The sequence below is a fragment of the Schistocerca gregaria genome, chromosome 3 (assembly GCF_023897955.1).
Source record: "Schistocerca gregaria isolate iqSchGreg1 chromosome 3, iqSchGreg1.2, whole genome shotgun sequence".
Classification (NCBI taxonomy): domain Eukaryota; kingdom Metazoa; phylum Arthropoda; class Insecta; order Orthoptera; family Acrididae; genus Schistocerca; species Schistocerca gregaria.
In genome coordinates, this window is record NC_064922.1 from 274,923,179 (window position 1) to 274,950,228 (window position 27,050).

Sequence of the window (27,050 nt, forward strand, 5' to 3'; positions counted from 1 at the left end):
AAACAAACGGCCGAGAGTTTGTCTTCATTACATCGCAGTGTAACTTCACATACATTTCTGTAGTCAGTGTTAAGTGACACTTGGGGTGAAGAATCATTGCCACTGAACAGTGAATGACCGACAATGATTAATTCGGAGTGTTGAGTCTTGCTAGTCCCTCTGGGAATCCGATGGAAGCGTTTGGGTTTAGTGAATGACTGAAGAAAGTTACTTACCGTCGCGTGTAGTGCCAGTAGTGAAACATGGATGAGATGGAATAAAGGTATGGAGGTGTTTTTCGTGGTTAGTGAACGGTCTTCTTATTGCAGTTGAGAAAGCGCTAAATGTGGAGGGAAGTGAACATATTTTACATCATTGTGAACTCAGTACAACAGAGGAACAGTTCAGAGACGACAGTTTCTTGTATCAGCATGACAATTCATTCTGTCATGAAGCAGCACCTTTAAGGGAATGGTTTGTTGCCATTCCTGAAATGGAATGGCGTGCCCAGTCCAGACACTAACCTCCGGAATGTGTTAGAACGTCGACTTCGCTCTAGACCCCAGCGTTCAACATTACTATTTTTTCCAGTTACAGATTTCGAGGAAGAATGAGCTGTCATTCCTCCACAACTTTCAGAAACCTCACTGAAAGTGTCTCCAGAAGAGTTCAAGTTGTCATAAAGGTGAAGGGTCCAGACATTCCATAGTAGTGTCCGTTATCAGGGGTCCGGATACTTTTGATCAGATAGTGCAATTTGATTGTAGCGATTTTCGTAGCTTTATTCCACCAGCCGTTTATTAAGGAAGTACAGAAAGAACAAAATAATATTTGCGTCACAGTTTGACGGCCTGAAACGCAAAGTGTTCGCACCCCTACAGGGCTCATGGTTTCGTAGGCTGTGGAACAAGAACGAGTGGCGTAATGTGTTCTTCCAGGAGAGGAACGGCGGTGGTGTTATGTCTGGCCCGTTGTCGGTTAGTCTGGGTCACGTGGGTGAAGCAATCTTCAGTTTTGTTTTATTGATTTCAGGAAAAGTCCATTTGACCATGGATAATTATGTGTCATAATGATACAAACCGAACATTTTGTCGCTTTTAGCCACAAAATATTAGACTCGAAAGTTGTCCATTTAATAGCGTCTTTAAATTATTCATTTTGATGCTTGATACATGCCGTTGACGAAGTGGAAAGACTGCGCCCGGAATCTCGCCTGCTAATATTTGCAATAGGCTTCGTCTGCCTAGGGAAGGTGTACCTAAACCCTTACTTTAGAAGAATAGGTTCGTTTGGCTTTGCTTACTCCAAAAATAAAAATCACACTGGACTAAATCGGACGAGCGAGCCGGCAGCGAAATATCTGATCCAGCATAACGCACTGTTGTGTATGCTTTTTTTTAACTTTTGTATTTAGTTTTTTATTTTTATATTTAGTATACTTAGGTTTGTGTTCCTGTTTCTGTAGCCGCGCGGGATTAGCCGAGCGGTCTCAGGCGGTGCAATCATGGACTCTGAGGCTAAACCCGGCGGAGTTTCGAGTCCTCCCTCGGGCATGGGTGTGTGTGTTTGTCCTTAGGATAATTAAGGTTAAGTAGTGTGTAAGCTTAGGGACGGATGACCTTAGCAATTAAGTCCCATAAGATTTCACATACATTTCAATATTTTGTTTCTGTACAATTTTCAGTACTATTGTAATAAAGTTTTTCATTTATTTCTCTATATGCTAGCAATGCTAGAGCGTGGTGGCATTTTCTGGTAGGTTCTGTAACGGCGACTATCAGTTGAGCACTAATGGAGAGGGCAGGTGCAAGTGACACCGTACTTTGAATGAAGGCTATTCTGTTTGATATGATTATTCATTGAACATTCTTCTAATATCTACCGTTCATTCATTCCATGGCGAAGGACCGGAGGGCCTGCCCTCGCTTCTTGGGTACCTACGGCACCCAGCGCAACACGTCTCGCTCTTGTTTTCTCTCTGTCTTCTTGTTTACTCACTGCAACATCTCGCATTTTTATCGGATTTGCTTTACGTTTGTTAGTATTCAAGTTGATTACATAAATAAGCGAATAAATTCAACAATACAGATCACGTATGATCAAAATAATATAGGTACAATGTTTCGTGAAACCAGATGGCACAGACTAAAAAAAAGTCGTTATCGGTAAGATATCAAAATATGCGATGTAAGTGGATGTATCTTTTGATCACATTGGCGTAGACTCTAACTTTTTTTTTACGTAGCCAGGGGATCGTAGACTTTACTATGTGATATAAATTACATTCTGATACATCTACTCATTCCTAGAAAAAGGGGTTTTAACAGACAGAGAGACTGTCAGATTATATAGTAACAGAAAACAGATTCTCAACATTTTCACTCACACTGGATGCTCATAACTATGTTTTTGTGCATTCCAACCCAAACAAAGAAGATAACTTTAAATGCTCTTCTCAGAAGGCCCCAACAGATATATTGTACAGTCTCCTACTAGAGTTGGCCGACCGAAGTGACCGTGCGGTTCTAGGCCCTACAGTCTGGAGCGGAGCGACCGCTAAGGTAGCAGGTTCGAATCCCGCCTCGGGCATGGATGTGTGCGATGTCCTTAGGTTAGGTTTAATTAGTTCTGAGTTCTGTGCGACTGATGACCTCAGAAGTTAAGTCGCATAGAGCTCAGAGCCAAACCTACTGGAGTTGAATGTGCATCTCAGTAATCTTCTTGTAGTGACCAGACAGACGCATCACAACCTGTGAAGTCGTTCTTTACAGATCCCAATCAGTGTAGCAACATCCAAGAACGGATCATATGAATGACTTGTAAAACTATTGCTTTCATGCTTTTATTGAGGATACACAGCTTTCTATAAGACTTATGACGACTCACAGGCAGGCATTTGGCTTTCGTTTTAAGATAATATATATAACCCGAAACGTCCATTTTTCTAGGAATGGGTGGATGTATCAAGTTTTTATGTTTCGTACGGTTCCTTGGCTATGTAAAGAATGTCATCAAAAGATACATCCAATTACATGACATATTTTGATATCTTGCCGATATCGATATCGACTTTTTACGGATATTTCCTTTTGTTGTACTGTACAGCATTCCTCTTGCTCTATTTCGTGGTTGTAGATCAACGAGAAGTGCCCTACAGGTTTCGATGAGTGACTTTGCGAGTGTGAAAATTTGTGGCACAAATGGCTGTACCTCTTGACTGCAATGGAGACAGACAGAGAGACAACAAAGTGATTCTTTATGAGAGTTCCGTTTTTACCGACTGAGACATGGAACCCTAAAAACATACAGTCAGCGTCACGAGCTGATGACTTCCGGTGTCGTTTCATTTCATTAAGTTTTTCTTTCATCACCAGTTTCGGTCTGTATCGGCAGCGTACGACGAAGGGAAAGACAATACACCTCTGCACTCCATTTAGGTAAATTGGGTGACCTGAAATTTCTGTGCATCGTACGGTTCGAGCTGCGTGGAGTGGGTTTGGGTACAGTAACACCTACAACGCCTCTCGGTGTTAATAAACCAAAATAGCTCCCAAATTATCTCCCATGCCCTCGAAATATAAATTCAGAAAAGTACCAAGTCCCTCCACAAGTAGTAATTTACGAAATGGAAGTAAGAGACAAACAGAGGGAAATCTATAGTAGAAAAATATTAGAAAAAGAAAAGAATTTTAATCATAAATTTTGGAAGCATGGGAGGAGGAAAAAATGATAGAGATGATTAAATTATTAGTTATTCTTATATATGAGAAAATCAATATTATAGTCACAGAACGTAGGTCTTGAACACCAAAGATAGCGTTAACTAAGGTATAAATAGACATACAATGCAATTATGATACTCCAGTCTCTATCCTCTAATCTGGTCGAAGTCAATTAGGACGTACAGCTTAAGGAAGCAACAACAGGAGCTTTATTAAACCAGGGAGCAAGAATAAGTCGCGACGAGATTGTTTTTTGGGAAGCATTAATTTCAGATCAGAATTAGAACTTTTGTCATATTAGAGGAACGGGGAGGTGATCAATAACCTCTCCGACTTTAACGTCACTTCGTCTGAAGATTTAAATATTTTACGGAATTAACGATTTTTGAACAGTTTCGGACTTTGTGTTGTAATAGTGGAAAAGACTTACTTCACGCGACTAGTAATCACAGTTGGTGACAGTTTATGGATATTAAATGGGAACAATCTTTTTATCGAAAGTAACAGAACATTGTTTAGTATCTCTGATATTGACGGGATTCCAGATTAGATACTTACTCAAACAGCACCTTTGAATGCGATCGTGTGAATGAACTGATTTATTAATAATTATTGTTAAATAAAATAACGTGTTGATTTGAAACTGACTATTCGCCTTGAACTTTACTTCGATTTAGGTTCATAAATAATTAGGTTACGTGATTTTCACCAAGAATAAACTGCGGACTAGTAACTGAAACAAGTGAACGAGAATTTATTGAAAACACTAGTATTAATTTACTACTAGCCGGGATAAAACAAAACCCCTCAATACCAGTCAATGTAAAGATAAATTAACATTCCTACTTTCATTCAAGTTACGGAAGTCGGCATAGAAGAAAGGGTCGCTACAGTACCCAGAGGGAAGGGTCGGGGGGGGGGGGGGGGGTGGAGGGGAAGCTCGACACAACTTGCTCTTTCCGGAGACTACTATATTTACTTCGATTCCCTGTTGTTACCGCCAGCCTAGATGTAGTTTTTAGGTAATTTCCCACATCTCGCTAGGTGAATACCAGGTTGGAATCTCATTTCCGCCTGCACCACACGATACGCAAACACTTCAAAAACTTTCGATCACTTAGACACGAATAACATTACACGCACAGTTTTGCTTGACGACAGGAAGGGGATCCGGGCACCCCTTATACTATTCGCGCTAGCCACTCTCTGTCGCAGAGGGAAGGCGGAAGGAAAAGAAGAAGAAACTGTAGAAGGGTCCGGCATTCATGGACAACGGCTGATTCAAGATTCATTTTTTTGGTATTTTCCGGGTGTTATTTATGAGAGGGGTATGAATAGGCAATGTTCGTGACAGATTTTTCCGGTTACTGGATCAAATAAAACAATCTCTGTAAGGGCCGGACGGGGTGGCCGAGTGGTTCTAGGCGCTTCAGTCCGGAACCGCGCGTCTTCCTCGGGCATGGATGTGTGTGATTCTCAACATTTTCAGCCACACTGGATACTCATAACTATGTTTTTGTGCATTCCAACCCAAACATAAAAGATAACTTTAAATGCTCTTGTCAGAAGGGACTAACGGATATAGTGTACAGTCTCTTACCGGAGTTGAATGAGCATCTCAGTAATCTTGTTGTAGTGACCAAACAGACGAATCACAACCTGTGAAGTTGTTCTTTACAGATCCCAATCAGTGTAGCAACATCCAAGACTGGGTCATATGAATTACTTGTAAAACTGTTGCTTTCATGCTTTTATTGAGGATACACAGCTTTCTATAAGACTTGTGACGACTCACTGGCTGGCATTTGGCTTTCGTTTTAGTTAGGTTTAAGTAGTTCTAAATTCTAGGGGATTGATAACCTCAGATGTTAAGTCCCATAGCGCTCACAGCCATTTTTGTAAGGAAAACAAAAATCTTTCCCCCAAACTGGTGACATCTAGTGATCGTTAGAAATGACCTTTATCGTAAATGTCCAGAATTAAAAAACGCTAAACATACATTGATGAGCCGAAAAATGATGACCACTGTCCAACGCGAGATTAAACGTCGCCTGGTGGGACTGCAGGTACCTGAGCTGGTAAGGAAAGTACACTGAGGTGACGGAAGTGATGGGATACCTCCTAGTATAATGTCGGACCTCTTTTGGCCCAGCGTACTGCAGCAACTCGATGTGACATGGACTCCTGCAGAAATAATGAGCCATGGCGCCGCTATAGCTACCGGTAGTTCTGAAGGTGTTGCCGGTGCAGGAGTTCGTTCACGAGCTGACCTCTCGATTATGTCCTATAAATACGAGAGTCACTCCAAAAGAAATACACACCATTTTTTTTTAAATCCATCTTTTATTCTACATGTTTGAAAGTTTTATAGTGTGTAGATACAACCTTTAGGAACAATATTTTCATTTCTCCACATAATTTCCATCCCTCTGAACTGTCTTACGCCATCTTGGAACCGGCGCCTGTATACCCGCAAGGTAAAATTCTGGACCAACCTGTTGGAGCCACTGTTTGGCAGCGTGCACAAGGGAGTCATCATCTTCAAATCTTGTTCCACGAAGAGTGTCATTCAGTTTCCCCAAGAGATGATAGTGGCATGGAGCCAGGTCAGGACTTTAAGGCGGGTGTTTCAGTGTTGTGCATCCGAGTTTTGTGATCGCCGCCATGGTTTTTCGACTGACATGTGGCCGTGCATTGTCGTGCAACAGCAAAACATCCTGCTATTGCCGAGGTGGTCGAACACGACTCAGTCGAGCTTGAAGTTTCTTCAGTGTCGTCACACAAGCGTCTATCAGCAGTCACCAATTCGTTAACTCTCTGCACATTGTCTGGAGTGTGTTCAGTACGAGGCCTGCCGCTGCGAGGACAATCCTCAATATTGCCGTGCCCGCTTTCTTCACGCAACCTGCTTGCCCACCGACTAACTGTACTGCGATCGACAGCAGCATCTCCATAAACCTTTTTCAACCTCTTGTGGATGTTTCCCACTGTCTCGTTATCACAGCACAGGAATTCTATGACAGCACGTTGCTTCTGACGAACGTCAAGTGTAGCAGCCTTCTTGAAGACATGTTGTGACGGCGCCAATCACGGGAACAGGTTGAACTAAGTTTGAAAACAAGCGGGAAGGAAATATCTACACACTGTAAAACTACCACAAATGAATGAAAACTGTATTTTTACAAAAATAGTGTGCATTTCTTTTGGAGTGACCCTCGTTTAAGATGGGATTCATGATTGGCGATCTGGGTGGCCAAATCATTTGCTCGAAATGTCTAGAATGTTCTGACATGGCGCATTGTTATCCATAAAAATTTCATCGTTGTTTGGGAAAATATAGTCCATGAATGGCTCCACATGGTTCCAAGGCGCCAAACATAACCATTTTCAGTCATGAGAGGCTCAACTGGACCAGAGGACTCAGTCCATTCCATGTAAACATGGTCCACACCGTAATGGAATCACCACCAGGTTGCCAGTGAATCGTTGACTAATTGGGTCCATGGCTGTGTGGAGTCTGAGCCACACTCGAACCCTACCATCATCTCTTTCCAACTCAAATCGGAACTCGGCTGATCAGGCAAACGTTTTCTAGCCATTTAGGGTCCAACTGATGTGGTTACGAGCCCAGGAGAGGAGATGTCGTGCTATTAGCAAAGGCACTTGCGTCAGTCAGTGTGTACATGAGCGGAACAGAGCCCAATGGGAAATCATTCTAGCGACGATACAGATCCGCAAATGGAAAAAAATCCACTGATATAAGGGACTTTAACAAAGGCAGATTTTTACGACCGGTGCCTAGGAACATCTCGGAAACGGCGATTTTGGTCGGCTCCTCACATACTACTGGCGTAACCATCTATGGAGCGTGGTTAAGGGACGGCGAAACCACGAGCGCGCGACAAGGTGTAAGGTGTTCACGCCTCATCACAGAACGTGGAGGTCGGAAGCTTTCCTTCTCTGTATAGCAGCATAGGTGCAGTTTTTTGGCATATGTGACGACACTGTACACATCTGTTACTACTACTACTACTATTCGGAGCAAAAAAATGTTCAAATGTGTGTGAAATCTTATGGGACTTAACTGCTAAGGTCATCAGTCCCTAAGCTTACACACTACTTAACCTAAACAATCCTAAGGACAAACACACACAATTATGCCCGAGGGAGGATTCGAACCTCCGCCGGGACTAGCTGCACTGTCCATGACTGCAGCGCGTTTGGCCGCCCGGCTAATTACTCTTCGAAGCATATGGTTCAGTGCATATTGTTGAATGTGGGGTTCCGAAGGACACATCGAGCGAGATAGCGCAGTCGATAACACACTGAACTCGCATTCTATAGGACGACGTCTCAAACCCACACCCAGCTATCCTGATTTAGGTTTCCCATGATTTCCCTAAAACCGCTTCAGGCAAAAGCTGGGACGGTCCCTTTGAAAAGGTACGCCCGACTTAATTTCCCATTTGTCCCTGATCCGGAGGCACCAGTGGCCTCGCTGTTTGGTCCCATACTCCAAATAAACCAACCAACCAGCAGACGACCCCTACGTAGTCCCATATTGGCCCAATGACATTGTAAATTCTGACTGCAGTGGGCACAAGATAATTGATATTGGCCTGCGGATTAGTGGAAATGTGTACTCTGGTAGTATGGATCAAGTTTCTTGTACTACCACGCCGACGACTGTGTCCAGATATGCCACCATCAAGGCGGACAGCTGTTTGAAACATGCACCACCCTCCCCCCCCCCCCCCCCCCCCCCCCCGTCCCCCGCCAGGCCAGGGACGTGGGAAGAATGGAAGAGATAGATTGTCAGTTGAGAATGAAAGTCACACAAAAAGAAAAGATTTGTGTTTATTGTAGACTCTGACTACAATTCGACCCTCAGGAAGAATACTGATTATCACATAATTCTATGGTAATGCCTTGCGAGGTGCCACAACTTTCAATGATACTAAAGTAGGGAAGTCAATGGTCTGACAGTATCCGCATTTAGCACCTTGTATGATTTTGTAGCACATACGCTTTTTCTAGCTTTATATGAAAAAATATGTATTGTTTTCTTCATTTTTATTACAACATCCCTCTGCTTCATGTTACAAATCAACAATTTTCCCATAGAATTTGATAATTTTAGTTTTGCTACAAATACTGTTTATTCTTAAGTAACAGACAGGAGGATAACTATGTAGAACAAAAATGTTCTGTCGGTTACATGGACCTTTATATATCCTCACGCAGTTTTTAGACAGTTCACCGCTTCCAGTTTCTACTGGGATCCAGTAAGGCACTGGACATACGTAAAAATACCGACCGTTATGAAGTAACGCCTGAACACATCCAATGTATTGGTAACGTGGGTACGACATTAACTGACCAAGGCTATTAGGAAAACTAGTCTACACTTGGTTTGGTAGTCCACAGTAGCCTATGCTATTTTTACAACTCTACACACGAACACATGAAACTCAGTGTCCTTCACAGTGATTACTCAACATCTCAGGCCGTTCTTGCCCCTTACATCCCTATCAGACCTGGTAACCGCACTAATCATGAACAACAATAACACACTCTGGTTGTTATTCTGCCCATCACGGAGAATTTCAACGAAACATTCTCATACTCGACAAGATGCGTACGTGTAAGAAGTTCTATTGATATCTGGTCATGTCTTCTGTGTGCTCCACTTTTCGTGTCAGGCAGTGTGAAAGTCACTTTAACTCGTTGAAATAAATTAAGTTAATGTTAGCATCAACTCGAAGGTTGATTTCAATACCACACGGATTTACTAGGCATGATCCTATTGTCAGAGGTGCACTGTTGCCTTCCTGCGACTTCTGAACTGACTTTTGCGGCCTGTTACAGGGGGACCTATAGATTAACGCGGACCCTGAAATACGGTGTGATTCGGCATTTTTACAACAACGAGCTACAAGGAATGAAGAGATTCTTCACAGAAACGGCGAGGAAAGGAATATATGACAGGGTGATAGGACACCTGTCAAGGCATAAGAGAATAACATCTATGGCACAAAAGGAAGTTAAAGAGTGCCATCACTGAAGCTGTTTTTCTTGTGTGTTATGAAAACGGAATAGAGGAATTTAGAGTAACGTTATGCCATCAAGTTTTATACTAGACTTGGGGAAATCCGCGAGTATGATCTTTGAAAATTTTTCGCTGGCACAAATTATTTTTGGAAGGACGAGAACACGATGAAGATGAACCTCACTCAGGGAGATCTTCAACTTGAAAAACCGACGAAAACATCCAACGTGCGCCTGCTGTTGTAAGATCAGACCGACGTTTAACAATAAGGATGATGGGGAGTTGTTAAGCACTTTTAATGTATATCAAATTTTGACTGAAGTTTTTCACAGGCGAATAATTTGTGCCAAAATGTTGCCGAAAAACCTCACAACTGAACAGAAGGACAATTGAATAAACGTGTGCGTTGATCTTCTTGAGTGGATTACCAATGACCACGAATGGTTCAGTCGTGTGATGAATCTTGGATTTTCGAGTACGATCCTGAGAAAAAGCGGCAAAGTTGGGAGTGACACACTGGGACATGTCCTCGACCGACAAAAGCTCGAATGAGCAAAGCAAAGAACAAAACAACGCTGATTAGCTCTTTTGACAATAGCGGCATTGTGCATAAAGACTTTATCCCTCCAAGACGAACTGTCAACCAAATGTTACACCAAGATGTCCTTGAAGGGAAGGGGTGAATCGGGTGAGACGGAATATTGCAGACAAGTGGAAACTGAGTCATGACAACGCGCCACGTCACACGGCGTCTTCCATCATCGAAGTTTTGACCTGAAAAGGCGTTCTTGTTGTTCCACAACCCTCTCTTCAACTGATATGAGTCACTGTGACTGTTCTCTTTTCCCAAAATTGAAATACTCTTGAAAGGACGTCATTTTGGGACTGTGCAGAACACCGAAAAGCATGTGGCAGGCATATTAAAGGCCCTACCAATTGAAAGCTTTCAGCGCTGTTAGCAAGACTGAGAAAAACGGCTCCGTGCCGCGCGGGATTAGCCGAGTGGTCTCAGGCGCTGCAATCATGGAGTGTGAGGCTAGTCCAGGCGGAGGTTCGAGTCCTCCTTCGGGCATGGGTGTTTCTGTTTGCCCTTAGGATAATTTACGTTAAGTAGTGTGTAACCGTAGGGGCTGATGACCTTAGCAGTTAAGTCCCATAATATTTCACACACATAAACGACTCCGCCGATGTATAGCTGCCGAAGGAAGGTACTTCGAAGAGGACAGTATTCTTGTTTGAAATAAATAACAGCCTTTTTAGGCAAAAATCAGTTTCATTACTTTTTTCACACTCCTCGTACATCCAACAAATAATCGAGGATATAGGCTGCAAACGCTACTCTGAGATGAAAAGGTTGGCACAGGAGAGGGGGTGAGTGACGTGATAACTTTCAGATAAAACTCCTAGGATCCAACCCAGGACCATTGGGTTTGTAGTCTAGTTGTACATCGCACAGCCATCGATCCAGGTATTAAGGAAATATGTTTTTAACATGAACTTTTCTTTTCGAAATTTGTGCAACCAATTTAAAAATATTGTATTATGTAAGAGTTGTGTACCGTCTTGCAATTTAATAGGCAACATTGATAGCAATATAAAAAACTACGAGTATGATGACGTAATAATATAAATGAAAATTAAGTTTCGTTTAAAACGAAAGCCAATGGTATGAAATTGTACGCGAGTGGCATTTCATGGATACTAGTAAAATAAAAAGAAGAAGAACAGGAAGAGTAGTGTTTAAAGTTCCGCCGACTGTGCGGTCGTTAGAGACGGAGTAAACTACAGCATCGTTAAATACGGCTGCGTCTGGCGCCGTTACTCGCGCCACAACGACTGTGTCCCGGTTATTATTTTTTAACTTTTATTAGCAGTGCTCACTGTGGTCTTCCATAGATCTTCTTTGTTTAACATTCGCTGAAGGGAAAATGAACGACATTTTAGAGCATGAAGCTGTCTGACCAACAAAATAATGCCGTACTTTAAGGAAGCGGTTTTATTGCATGCACGTGATACTGTGTGGACTCAGTGCCGTATCTCTGCCACCTATCACTCGTACAACTGCAGCACGCTCACCTGGCTCGTGGCATAAATCAGTAATACCATCCCGGATGATAACAGGCAGAGTTTTAACTGCACTTCTGCAGGGAAATCGTGTACCAACCGAAACCATTCACTGCCCCTGTTCTGCAAGTACAGTAACAAATTACGAGCGAAGTACCTTCAAAGGTACATCGCCCATCATAACTTAAGAAACATTGAAATGTACAGTGAAGGCATGAAATTCGATTGGAGATGGCTTATTTGTTACTGAATGAGCGTTACGAACACGCACTGCACTGGCCAAAACTTCGCAATCTAATACACGTTTTTAAGGTGAAAATAATATAAGAGGCTGAGTCAATAAAAAGGATAGTAAAAAAAAAGTGTGGTACTCAAACCCTAATAAGGAATACTGTTAGCACCACGAGCAACGTAAAAATCGAATCAATAACAAAACGAGTGATGGAACGAATGAGGCAAGTTGAAACTATGTGCCACCGGTTCTGGAACCAGGACCCCGGCCCTTGCAGGACACACTTACTGCATTGTAAGCCAGAGCATTCACTATCTGTTTCCCTTGTTTTCGCAGAGCACTAGGCAACTCTTGAGCGCTCTTCAATTGTGGAGAATGTTCCAAGTAGTTAGCAATTGGTAACATCTCACAACCGCCGGCCGGTGAGACCGAGCGGTTCTAGGCGCTACAGTCTGGCACCTCGCGACCGCTACGGTCGCAGGTTCGAATCCTGCCTCGGGCATCGTGCGTGATGTCCCTAGATTAGTTAGGTTTAAGTAGTTCAAAGTTCTAGGGGACTGATGACCGCAGATGTTAAGTCTCATAGTGCTCACAGCCATTTGAACCAACCATCTCACAACTTATTCACTCTAGATAACTTCTTGTTCTCGTGGCTTCACAACGCTGTGTGGGTCTTTGCCTTCTTAACAATGTCTTTCCGTTCTGTCCTCTCCTGTACCTTCCTTCTCCATTCTCTGATCCCTAAACTCTGATGTTTCCTTTCATGTCGTCAATTCATCGTTTACGTGGTCTTCCTTTTATCATTATTCCGTCGGTTTCCATTGGAGAACTTCTTTATAGCTCTTGTGTCCTCCATCCTTAGGACATGCCTCCAGCCTAGCTGTTGTTTTACTTTTAATTAGCTTTACAATATCAGCTTCTTGTATGAGACGATACATCTCATAATTGGGCCTTGCTCTCCAGTACTTCATTATTTTAGATTCCTCCATAAATTTCCGTAATTTTCTTCGTTCAAATATTCTGAGTTGTTGTTCGTCAGTGTTGCTTACGTCCATGCTTCGCGTCTATATGTAGGCACTGACCTAATCATAACCTTATATATTGTCATTTTGAGCTGTCGGTTTTCCATCCTAGATGTCATTAGCTTATTAAATGTATGATAACATCTATTATCACTTAAAATTCGGATTTTTATTTCTGTCAACATGGAATTTACTTGATTTATATTAGCCCCTAGGTATTCAGAATGTTCTACATGCTGAATATTAAAACCTGCTGCTGATCACTTATCCAGATTATTGTCCCCTGTTCTATGGAATTTCATGAATTTCGTTTTTGATTCGTTAATTTCCAGTTCCCTATGTTGTGCGGTTTCTTTCAGTTCCGCCACTACTCTCTCCAGTAACTTCATTTCTACTCTACTCTACTCTTTTCCATTCCTCTCCTTTTGGGGTCCCCCGGTTGTTGTAGCTGGTTTTATTGTCACCCAATAGTAAGGGAATTCTCTTTGTAGAACAGCCGTGCTATTTCTGCATTACTTCCCCTTTCCTGATCCGACAGACAATAATGGTGAACTGGAGTAAGAATTCCTGCATTCATGTCTGGAACTGTAGCTGAATTTGTTGCAGAAATTCCAAAACAGACAAATGGAACTGGAGCAGACAAAGTTGGGAGAAGTCCTGCATTGGCAGTTAGGGCCGGAAGTTCTTTTTCTGCTAACTTACATCTTGGAGTTCGCTAAGATTGAAAGCACTGTCTGGAATTGCGGTCTGTTCAGAGGATGATACCAGTCTTGCAAAAAGCAGAGGTAATCTTCTTCAGTGAAAACTTTCTTGAGGAGAGGAAGAAAGTGCTGTAGTGTTGTCTTACAGCCCTTCGTCTTGAGGTAATATTGTACTTTTGACCTTCATGATCCCTTCAGTGGTCCAAATATTCTAACATCCAAAGGTTCCAGCAAGTGAAAAGCGTGACTGCTGAAAGTAACAAAACAAATCCCTTTCTCCTCGCTGAACTGAAGTGCTGCAGCAGACAGCTGGCTATAGGGAGAATCTACAATCAACATTAAGGGTCTCACGGAAAGGACAGGTGACAAACAATGGTGAAGGAAATTCATGAAGATGCCAGAATTACACCACCCATTTTTCGAGACAGTTACGAGACATTTAGGTGCAGCACTTTTCTGAACATCACCAGCAAGACACATCCCCTTAAAAATAATCGGATTTGGTCCACTCTCTCCAGCAGCATTTATAGTGAGAAAAACTGTTTTTGTCTCACCTCTTTCAGCAGTAGTGTCTTACACGTCTTACTATGCTTGCACTTTTGGGACGAACCACTTTTGAGGCTTTTGGAATAGCCAGTTTCATCGAGATTCCCAAATTCTTCCTGGGTTGTTTCGTAATACTGTCTTCTATAGTTCCTGCTCAAAAGTCTTGTAAAGGCCATTCATATTTTCTTTTGTGGACGCAATACAAACCCGTATCTTTACCCGCAACGAACTCACCAATTCCATCCCGCAGTAACCTTGTCTGAGTTGACAAATCAAATGCTTCTCTTCGCGCATATGTGGCAGTTTATTCAAAACCAAGCTCTTACATTCTTATGGTGGAAGTTGCCAAATTAGCCGTTTGTTCCACCGGAAGAATAAGTGGTCTTCCCTTTTTTATTTGTTGCATTTCTGCTACTGAAGTCGATCTTGAAGTGTCATGTAAGGCACCCGTTGTTTTAGATGCCTTGTATGCAGACCACCCTTTCTCCATAACACATAAAATAGGATTTTGCATGTCCATGGGAGAATATTTAGTTATCTTTACATCCACCAGGCACCTAAAATGAAAAAATGTCAGCTAAGTATGCAACCCATCTTGCATATAATTACGGATTAGACACTGGTCTACTTTTAAATTATGTCACTATTCGGCATTATACACGGAACTATATTCTAGTGTTTTTTTTTTTTTTTTTTGCCAGTAGATGACGTTGTTAAGCGGAATTGAAACAGGAGGCTTTTTGGTTGAATAGAGATTTCGATGTTGAAAGCGCGGATGTGTGCTAACGAAAGATTTTTCTAATTTAAGTAACTGATGGAAAGTACACAAACTCAATGCAGAATATCATTTACAGAATGTTAAAGTGAACTTCCACTTTACTTTATAATGATTCACAACTTGAAAATTCAACCAAATTTACGTCAAAAGCTTCAATAGTTGCAAACGAGCTTCCTCGAGAACAGGTTCTGACTAGTGATGGGGAGCTCGTGAATGAGTCGTTCAAATGAACTCTTCACTCCAGTGAAGTGTGAACTAACCACTCAATTTCAATGTCTGGTACTTCAAACTCTTCACAGGTAGCACACTCCACACTTTTTTCTAGTTCACTCACTCTCTTCCCCTCTCCCTCTCCCACTACATCGGCGCTACGTCACTCATCCTCCCTTCGCTTCAGTCCTCCCTCTACTGCCTGTCGACGAATCGCGTGGTATTTGTGGGGAACGATAGGTTTACAACGGGTTGGGGAGGTGAGGGGCGAGGGGAAGGCAGCGTCAGCTGCTTCTTGCAGTGCTGACATCATTACCCGTTACTATTTGTGCAGTTAAACTTGGCGTCTACGGGTAGCCTACCGCTGGCAGCGCTTGCAGACAAATGAATGTTAAAGATACAAACGAAGAGGCTGGCTGTGTGAGCATGCACAGCCAACTTGAAAATAAAAGGTTCGTTAATAACGCAGAAAGAGGGATTTTACCCGAAATCGTACCAATGACTGCAGGTGACAGTTTACGTTTTGAATCTGGAGGGTAAACATACTCATTCTATTTTGGATTAAATTTTAAAAGGAACATAAAATTGGACTGCATTTCGTTGGAAGCCCTAGTTTTCAGTCCATGAATACAACAAAGAATGTTTCATTTGGGAGATAAAGACTTTTTTTGGGCGCTTCATGAGAAAATGTCGAGCAAGATTAAATGTAATAACTTCTTTATGTGTGACAGGCTTCTCTGTTTATCTTTCCTTTGTCCCCTTCAACCATGCTCTATTTAAGTTAACTCAGACGCTGTAAGAGCGTAAAACGTTGCGTGCGCGTTACTGCATAGTTCGGCCATCTGTTGGTAAAATTACGAAGTATTACGAAGCTTTATTGTAGGAGCGAGCGTAGCCGCGGCTGAGCGGCGAACTCGGCAACTTCGCCAGGCTTCCATACTTCATTAATGAACTACTTCATTTGAAGGCTTCACGGCAAAGAGTGAAATGAATGAAGTAGTTCACGGGAATGAACGAGTTCGACCCATCTCTAGTTCTGACAACAACCGTTCACTTTCATGAGAAGTTCCTAAACGTCACAGCAGAGGCGCTGCTGGCGTAATTATAACTACACCACAAGAAAGTACAGTTTCTGTCATCTATGAGGGAGAAAAGGAATCACGTCCACATCTCGTATAACTCAGTACCGCTCAAACGAAGGAATATCACGAATTTAAACGAGCCAGGAAATTATCCGAGTTTACCTTGCCTAAGGACAGTGGTCTAACCTTCCCACAAAGTCTTGCAGAGAAGTTCTGGCATATAACTGATCTATCCCATATTGACGTACAAGCAAATCGGCTAATATCAAGTCATTAGATTTATGTTTAAGTTCGTGATATGAAAGTCAAACGTCTGTATCCGTGTACGAGCAATGAAAATCAAAAAGATCGCTGGCTGTAATTTAAATCATCGACTTTAGTCCCCAGAAGAATAATGCATGAAGGTAGATGTGGCAGGGAGGAGAGGAAAAGAGACAGTAAGATAATGCTGCTTCCTCTCGCGCTTTTTTAACCATGCTGATTATTTTGCCCCTGAAGCGTTGTATACTTCCTCCTGGGGAGGAGAGCAGACCACACAGCTACGTGGCATTGTGGTAAAGCATTAGATTCGCATTCTGGAGGCCGGAGGTTTAAATCCCCTCGATGCTATCGACATGTAGGAGCCTATTGGTAGTGACTATCTCCCTGTCCTCCTCACCGTTTCAGACGGTCGTCGCCCCCACCCCGACCCCCGTAATGACCCTCCTCCTAAGTACGTCCATGACTCTTCCCGTGCTAACTTGAATTCCTACCGGGATACCCTCTCCACCAAGGTCGATAGCCACCCCTTCACCTACCGCCACCCTGACCATGTAACCCATGCTGCCTCCTTTCTCCAGCAGACCTTGTCTGAGGCCGTGGAGGCCCAAGTCCCTACTGTCGCTATCCACCCCCACTGTCCTACCCTACCCCCACAGGCCGTCCTCCTCCTCTGTGAATCACACCGTCTCTACCGTGCCTTCCTCCGCACGTGTGACCCGGACACACTACGACGCCACCGGAAACTCCAGCGACACATTCGTGATTTGCTTGCGGCCAAGAAATGCAGGGACTGGCGACAGACATGCACCCATTTAAGTGCTACCCTACCTATCAGCTCGTCCAAGTTCTGGTCAGCCTTCCGTTCCCTTACCGGAACTAAACCCTCCCCTTACTATCCTCTTCTCCATGATGATCACCCCTTCCCTGACACCCTTAGAAAGGCCAATCACTTTGCCTCCTACCTGTCCAATGTCTTTTCCATCCCCGATGATCCCCAGCTCGATTACTCCCTCTTCTCGGATGTCCGCGATCGAACTGACACCTCTGTCCCTCCCCTCGCACCTGGTTTCCAGTACTTGGACAACACTGCACACACGGAACTCAATGCCCCTATCACTACACAGGATCTCATTGCTACACTCCGCACAAAATGCAACACTGCTCCTGGTCACGATCGTGTCACCTACCGTCACCTTTGTGAAGCTCCTGTCTCTTTCCTCTCCACCTTGGCCAAGCTCTACAATGTAGTCCTGTCCACTGGTTACTACCCCGACCTGTGGATAACCTCCCGTATCCTGATGTTCCTTAAACCTGGCAAACCGCCGTCCGCCGTCTCTTCCTACCGTCCCATCAGCCTTACCTCGGTCTTCAACAAGGTCCTGGAATCTATCCTCACCCGCCGCATCCACCAGCATCTCTGGCAGCATCGCCACCTTCCCGTTACCCAGTGTGGCTTTCGGCCGTCCTTCTCTTCCGACGACCTTCTCCTTCACCTCACTCATCTCCTTTCCGACCAGCTTAATTCCTGTCGCTCTGCTATCTTCCTCTCCCTGGACCTCGAACGAGCTTATGACCGCGTATGGCATTCCGGTCTCCTCTTCAAGCTCCAGACCTTTGCCCTTCCCATTAACTATGTCCATCTGATCGGCTCCTTTCTCTTCCACCTTCCTTCCTACGTCACCATCCATAACACGGATTCCTACACCTTTTTTTCCTCCGCCGGTGTGCCCCAAGGCTCCGTCCTCTCCCCCTTTCTGTACCTTTTGTATACGGTGGACATGCCACCGCCATCACCCCCCCCCCCCCCCCCCCGTCCACCTTCTCCAGTTTGCCGATGACACCGCCTTCCTTGCCCTTGCCCCCACCCTGCAGCGCTCCCAATGCCTTCTCCAATCCCATCTTGACCGGTTCACCGCTTGGTGCAACCAGTGGTTGCTCAAGGTCAATCCCTCCAAAACCCAGGCGATCATTGTAGGCAAAACCACCCCTTCCTTCCGCCTCCTCGATTTTTATCTCACCATCTATGGCCGTCCTATCGCCCTCACTCCCACCCTAAAGTACATTGGCGTCACTCCGACTGTCGTCTCTCCTGGACCCCCCCATCTCTGGACAATCCAAGCCAAAGCACACTCCCGACTCCATCTCCTCAAGCTCCTTTCGGGCCGTACGTGAGGTCTGGGCCCTTCCACCATCCTCCACACCTATAAATCCCCCATCCCCCCTATCCTTTGCTACACCCATCCAGCCTGGATCTCCACCTCTCTACCTTTTATAAATCCCCTCAAATCCTTGAATACCATGCTCTCCGCCTAGCCTATCGCATGCGTCTCCCCTCCCCCATGCGGATCCTGTACGATCTCATTCCTTTCCCCCACCTCCTCCTTTTCCTTGAAAGGATACGGATCCTGTACATCTCCCACAAACTCGACCCTCCTCACCCATTTGTCTCGCCAATCCACTCCCACCCCCGCCCGCTGCCGCACCTGTATTCCCACATCGCACCTGGTCTCCATCTCTCCACCCTACTTACCCTCTCCCAAGGTGGCTTCCGCCAGCTCCCCATCCCTGATGATGTCCTCCTCCCCTCCATCTACCCCTCCTATCAACTTTGATCCTCCTTGCCCCCACTTCCTGTGTCCTTTCCTTTTGGCACCCTCCATCCCTTCTCCTTCCTTTTCCCCCGTCCCCTTCCTCCAACCCTCTTCCTCCGGGCTCCCCCCTTCCACCCCTCCCCCTATCTCCCCTGCCCATGGCATCTGCCCCCCTCTCCCTCTCCCGTTCCCCTTCCTCCTCCTCTCTTGGCAGGTCCCTGGACTCGCACACGCTCAGTGGACATTCGCACGCCGGAGATCATCGCCATCAGTTTGTGTTTGTGTTCTTTCGCCGTCACGCCACCACTGTTCACGTGTGCCGTCGCCGTCATACATGTTATGTGCGCCGTGTCAACTAGTGTTAGTGATATTTCTCGTCCAGCGTGAACGGCTGCATATTTTTTGTTTTTTAGTGTCTACTTTTTTTGCCCGATATTTTGATTCTTTTCTCAGTGCCTCCTGTATCTACTACTTTTATTCAAACTCAAGGCTGAAGAGCGGCGTACTCTGCTGCTGACAGCCCGCCTTTGTATAAGGTGATACAAATAACAATAAAGAAAAGAAATCGGCATGTAGGCTTTTCGTGGTTTCCCTTAATTGTCTAGTGCAAATACCAGGATGATTCGTTCTTCCTCTATGCTGGCAACTCATGCTCTGACTCAGACATCGACACTGACACCACACAATCTCTGACACAAACCGCGACCCGCACTACGCTGCGATGGGTTCGTGAGACACCATGGCTCGCCTTAAGGACAATGGTTCGCAACCTTTCTTAGACCATTACCGCTGAGAGCAGTCAGACATTAGCTATTACCACCCCCTCCCCCACTCTTAATGTCCCCCTCTCCTTCCCCACATTTCACCAACTTTAGCACCTAAATAAACTGTAGAATGTAAGAGTATTATTTTTAAAAAGGTGACAGATGAATGATATTAACTTTGTGTGGGTGTGTGTATGTGTCTGTGTGTGTGTGTGTGTGTGTGTGTGTGTGTGTGTGTGTGTGTGTGTGTGTGCTTTAGAACGAGTGACGACGGATTTCGTGGTGCATCGCAAGTGGTACACCTTCGTTACAAAACATGTTTCCCCTGCATTACACCTGTCCATTACGACACTTACTTGATCTGCACACTGCAGCCCACTTAAAATCAAGCAAGTTCGAATGTGTGCACTATACTTAGTGTTCCTAAATCACTTCATTTCTGCACTCCTTACGTCTGAACACGCAGAAATTGGACGACTTCAGTCTGTTAATGCTTTGTGTCTTTAATACTAATAATAATAAAATATGTGCAGCACTACAGTAGTCGTTATGTAGCTACTGCTGTGTCGTGCTGGCAAGTAATTCATTTATCTGCTTCGAAGCAATTTATGGACTACTGCAGGTATTATCTACTACTTGGAGAAGTCATTTTCTTGAGATATGAAACATTTGTTACGTATATGTCTCACTTTTATTATCAACGTAACGTACAAAGCACAACATGTGTATGTAATGAGTGGACTGTGTGAGGAAACTGTAACCTATCCCGCATTGATGCTTCTCATTGAGAAAAACGTGTTGTAGTATCTTATACACCGCACGTGATATGTGAACACAGCCACTAACAAATATATAAATTATCGCTTCATTTTACTTCTCGAGTCTTACCTCGACCTGCGGTCTAGTGACGACTGTTGGTACTTTCATTACTACAGGTTTTGCTACTCCTATTATTCTCGTGATCACAGTTACAGCTGGTTGAAAAGATTTATTCCGTTTATTAGGCACTCAATTTCCAATCGGTTTCCGTCCTTGTTGCATCTGACTGTTACCATTTCGCTAACAGCTTTTTAAAAACTAATAACTGCTTTACAAATCATTCCACTAAGTGAACAGGTATCGAAATGCTCATTTGCAACTCATTTGATAAATTGTTACAGTCTCTAAAAACAAAACAAAACCCCTCCAAATCCCAGGCAATCATTATAGGCTGCACCACCCGCTCCTTTCGTCTCCACGATTTGTTTCTCACCATTTATGGTCGTCCCATCCAGTTCACCCCCACTCTGAGATACCTTGGTCTCAAACTCGAACGTTACCATCCAGCAGAAAGTCCATTCCCGCTTCCACCTCCTGAAACTCCTGTCTGGCCAGACATGTGGATTGCATTCTTCCACAATCCTCCACACCTACAAATCCCTCATCCATCCTATCCTCTATTACGGCAGCGTTGCCTGGATCCCCCCCCCCCCCCCGCTTTCATAAGGCCTCAAAATCCTAGAACGCCACCCACACTGCCTTGCCTTCCATATCCGCCTTTCTTTCCTCACATGACTCCTGTATAACCTCATCCTCTTCCCCTACCTTTTCCTCAAACATCTCCGCATCGTTTACACTGTCCACAGGCTTGATCCCCCCACCCGCCGGTTTTCTCCTTCCTCTCCACCCCCCACCTGTTGCTGAACCTATATTCTCCTCTCTCCACCTCCACACCCTCCATCTACTTCATCAGGGTAATTTCCAGCACCTACCTCTCCCAGATGTTGAACTTCGCTGTGACATTTACCCTTCCTTCCAACTGTAACCCTGCCTTGTTACCCCCCTCCCCAGGGCCCCCCTTTTCATCTCCCCTCCTTTTCCCAGAGCGAATTTTCCTCCTTCTCCCCCTGAGTCCCTGCACCCCCTCCTCGACTGTTTCACTCCCACGTCCTTCCCTCCCAAGCCCTCTTTGGAGTGCCACTGCCCGCCTCCCCACTCTCCTCCCCTTCTTCCCTTCTTCCCGTCTCCCTCATCTACATCTACATCTACATCTACATTTATACTCCGCAAGCTACTCAACGGTGTGTGGCGAAGGGCACTTTATGTGCCACTGTCATTACCTCCCTTTCCGGTTCCACTCGCGTAGGGTTCGCGGGAAGAACGACTGCCAGAAAGCCTCCGTGCTCGCTCGAATCTCTCTAATTTTATATTTATGATCTCCTCGGGAGGTATAAGTAGGGGAAGCAATATATTCGATACCCCATCCAGAAACGCGCCCTCTCGAAACCTGGACAGCTACACCGCGATGCAGAGCGCCTCTCTTGCAGTCTGCCACTTGAGTTTGCTAAACATTTCCGTAACGCTATCACGCTTACCAGATAACCCTGTGACGAAACGCGCCGCTCTTCTTTGGATCTTCTAATCTCCTCTGTCAACCCGACCTGGTATGGATCCCACATTGATGAGCAATACTCAAGTATAGGTCGAGCGAGTGTTTTGTAAGCCACCTCCTTTGTTGATGGACTACATTTTCTAAGGACTCTCCCAATGAATCTCAACCTGGCACCTGACTTACCAACAATTAGTTTTATATGATCATTCCACTTCAAATCGTTCCGTACGCATACTCCCAGATATTTTGCAGAAGTAACTGCTACCAGTGTTTGTTCCGCTATCATATAATCGTACAATAAAGTATCCTCCTTTCTATGTTTTCGCTATACATTACATTTGTCTATGTTAAGGGTCAGTTGCCACTCCCTGCACCAAGTGCCTATCCGCTGCAGATCTTCCTGCATTCGCTGCAATTTTCTAATGCTGCAACTTCTCTGTATGCTACAGCATTATCCGCAAAAAGCCGCATGGAACTTCCGACACTACCTACTAGATCATTTATACATATTGTGAAAAGCAATGGTCCCATAACACTCCCCTACGGCACGCCAGAGGTTACTTTAACGTCTGTAGACGTCTCTCCATTCTGTTTGCTAAAACTCTTCAATCCAGCCACACAGCTGGTCTGATATTCCGTGGGCTCTTACTTTGTTTATTAGGCGACAGTGCGGAACTGTATCGAACACCTTCCGGAAGTCGAGGAAAATGGAATCTACCTGGGAGCCTGTATCTAATATTTTCTGGGTCTCATGAACAAGTAAAGCAAGTTGGGTCTGACACGATCGCTGTTTCCCGAATCCATGTTGATTCCTACAGAGTAGATTCTCCATGGCCCTGGCAGATCCTCTGTTTGCTCATCATCATCAGTGTGCTATGTCAGTGTTGTGTTGGGTGCTGTTCTCCCATGCATCAAGAGCTGCGATTTTAACTGTGAGTTGGACTTGTACATAGTGTTACTTTCAGTGATTGATATGTGCTACACCGTCCATTGATCCTTTTATGCTCCAGTCACACTTCACCTTGTGTTCCTTAGTTGTCCCAGTGTGTGCTTTTCTTGTGTGTGCTACTGTTTATATCTCCGTACGCCATATTTTCTCCTTTCTGTTATTTTAGATGTCAAAGGAAAAAAATTACAAAATAAGTCACCTCTGAGTGACACATTTACATAACAAACACCACAGATGTTTAAAATATGATGGTAAAGAGTCGTCGCAACACTAAGAACGAGTGGTGCGACTTAAATAGAAGTTGGTATGCGTGTTTCTACATCTGAAAGATGAGGTCTGTTCAGATTTCGCACTAGATGCGTAATAGCGTCTCTAGTAGGTATGGTTTATATCCACATTGTAACGGCTGTGAGCGTTAGTTGCCTTTGAGATTGGACGTGGTGGACGGATAATGGTCAAAAATGCCTGTAAGACGACAAAGGCGCCATTATAAACATCTCACTGAATTTGAACGAAGTCGTGTAATTGGGTTACAAGAAGCTGAATGTTCCTTCTGCGACATTGCAGAAAGACTTGGCAGAGATGTAATCACTGTACATGAATACAGGCAGCGGTTGTCACGAGAATATACGATTACAAGAAGACTGGACTCCAAACAGCCACGTGGCACAGCCGAGAGGGAAGACCACCGTGTTCGGCGTATGGCTCTGGCACATCGTACTGTATGTGCAGTAGCAATCTGAGCAGCAGCACTTGGCACCACAGTGACACAACGGACTGTTACAAATCGGTTACTTCAAAGTCAACTCCGAGCCAGACGCCCTGCAGCGTGTACTGTACTGACCCCAAACTACCGCAGTTTTCGGCTTCAGTGGCGTCATGCGAGAGCTTACTGGACCATAGGTTAGAAACCTGCTATGTTTTGTGATCGAAAGCTGGTTCTGCCTCAGTGCCAGTGATGGCCATGTGTTGATTAGGAGAACAGTTGAGGATCTGCAACCATCCTATCTGTGAGCTAGACACAGGGCGCTATGGCTTAGGGGTGCTGTTTCTTATAACAGCAGGAACCCTCTTGTGGTTTTCTCAGGCACCATTACTGCAAATTTGTACGTCAATTTCGTGATATGACCTGTTGTGTTATGTTCCAGGAGGTGTTTTCCAACAGGATAACAATCGCTGTTGTAATCCAACACTCTCTATGGAGTATTGGTAGCTTGCCTTGGGCCGCCCAGTCACCAATCACCATCAGTATCATCAGACAACAATTCTGGCTTCATTCACAGCCAGCATTAACTGTCGCTGTGCAACAGGCACTGGGAAATTAATTGAATTAAAAAAATTAAAATATTAGTGCTGTAGGTCGTAATAGTGCCACCAGAGGGTTCTCGAAACTATCCTACAGCCGCCTCCCTCCCCCCTCCCCCCACCACTACGTGTAAATTTGTAAATTGTCAGGAAAAAAAGCGTGAGTGGAAGGTGCTATCTTTATTTTTGGTGGGAAATGTGTTTAATTGAGGCGATGTTTGTGTTGGACAGAGAGGAGTTTAATAAGTGTGTTACCTGTAAGCATACAGGTGAGGACTGCATCCACAGCCTTTTTTTTCTTTCCTGTGTTGAATTTCGATTCCCCCCCCCCCCCCCCGAAGGGAGCCCGCTGGCAGCAGCTTAGTTCGCTGCTCTGCATCCTACAGACATTTTAGAACTTAAGAAGAAGAGAAGAAACAATAACAGCAGGCGATAAAACGGTGACTTAAATTGTAAAACGGCGGAAAATTGTGGAAAGTTAAAACATAAAGCAAAGGGTTGCCACTGCTAATAAAATACACAGGAATCAGACAAGTAACATAGTAGAAAGACAATTAAAAACATGGCGACAGTCTGGTTTATGTTCACAAGAGATATAAAAAAAATCACACCCAGCGACAGTATGACATCCATTTTCAACACTTCCAAAAAGACCCACAACACTGAACACTCACTGGAAACACTGCACGAAAATTTCGGCACAAAGACGACAAACATCAGCCAATGGGGGGGGGGGGGGGGACATATGAGGGAGAAGAAAAAGGACAGAGGAGAGGAAAAAACGAAGTGGGGAACCAAAGGAGGGAGAGGACTCAATAAGGGGGTGGGGCAGGGCAGACGTGAAAGGGAATGGGAAAAGACAGAGGAGGGAAATGCAAAATGACTCGGGGGAAATAAGGAGGGGCAGAAAGAGGGTAGGTGGGGAAGAAAAAGGATGGAAGAGGGGGAGAGGGAGCTCAGGAAGAGGACAGAGTTGACAGAAGGGATAAATGGAAGGAGAGAGGGCATCATCCGGGAGAGGGAGTTGATGGAAGCCAGCCTGGGAAAGAAGATGAAGGGCAGACGCCCAGGGTGTCAGGGCAGACGCCCAGGGGGCCGGGGCAGACGCCCAGGGGGCCGGGGCAGACGCCCAGGGTGTCGGGGCAGACGCCCAGGGGACCGGGCAGACACCCAGGAGGCCAGGGCAGACGCCCAGGGGACCGGGCAGACACCCAGGAGGCCAGGGCAGACGCCCAGGGGGCAGTGCAGACTCCCCGGGTGGCTGGGGCTGACGTCCAGGGCTCGTGGCAGACGCCGAGGGGGCCGGGGCAGAAGTCCAGGGGCCCGGGCAGACGCCCAGGTGGCTGGGGCAGACGTCCAGAGTTTGTGGCAGACGCCCAGGTGCTGGTGCAGACGCTCAGGGCTCCAGTGCAGACGTCCAGGGTGCCGGGGCAGACCCACAGGGGGACGGTGCAGACGCCCAGGAGCGGGGCAGACGCCCAGGGGGCCGGGGCAGATGCCCAGGGGGCACAGCAGCCGCACAGGGGGCCAGGGCAGCCGCACAGGGGCGGGGGCAGATGGCCAGGGGGCCGGCAGACGCCCACAGGGCCAGGGAAGTCGCTCAGGGGGCCGTGGCAGACGACCACAGGGCCGGAGCAGCCGCACAGGGGGCCGGGGCAGATGCCCAGGGGGCCATGGCAGACGCCCACGGGGACAGGGAAGTCGCCCATAGGGCCGGGGCAGACGCCCATGGGGCCGGAGCATATTGCCAGGGGGCCGGTGCAGACGCCCAGGGGGCACGTACAGACGACCAGGGGGGCGTGGCATACGCCCAGGGGGCCGGTGCAGACGGCCACGGGGCCAGGGCAGACCCCCAGGGGGCCGGTGCAGATGCCCATGGGGCCGGGGCAGACGCCCAGGGGCCGGGGGAGATGCCCAGGGGGGCAGGGCAGCCGCACAGGGGCCTGCGGCAGACTCCCAGGTGGCCGGTGCAGACGCCCGGGGGGCCGGGGCAGACGCCCTGGGGTTGGGGCAGACGACCAGGGGGCCGGGGCACATGCCCAGGGGCCCAGTTTTTAAGTAATTGTCAATATGACCTTCGGTACCGCCTAAAATCTCAACATGTGAACGCAGACATTATTCTCATACGTCCATGATTTTTTATTGTCTTTCAGTACAGCTTATGTACTGTCGCATTCAATTACCATTACAAAAAATCTTTTGGCAGATAGTCAACAGAGAGGTTGTGGTCATCGCTGCTATTCGTGCTACACAGAAGCCTCTCTAGTACACCGTTGAGCACCCTGGTCCACGCTTCAAGATCCATAGGATCACATCCATGTGGATTTCGCCAGGCCTTTCCTAGCCGACATGTCACTGACGTGACACTACGTTTACGAATTTAAATCTTGATAACCTGCCTTTGCAGGAGTAGTAACCGATCTA

The 27,050-nt window shown here is 45.7% G+C and overlaps 1 protein-coding gene across 1 annotated transcript in view; it reads right to left on the bottom strand.

Annotated features, from left to right (window-relative positions):
* Positions 1-13,528: 13,528 nt before the first annotated feature.
* LOC126355341 (decreased expression in renal and prostate cancer protein-like) overlaps positions 13,529-27,050 on the bottom strand; it is a 43,046-nt gene continuing 29,524 nt past the window's right edge. The window contains exons 2-3 of the mRNA XM_050005635.1: positions 25,666-26,625; positions 13,529-13,698 (exon numbers count right to left, since the gene is read on the bottom strand). Of these exons, the coding sequence (XP_049861592.1) occupies positions 13,529-13,698; positions 25,666-26,625 (1,130 nt within the window). The remainder of the gene's footprint in view (positions 13,699-25,665; positions 26,626-27,050) is intronic.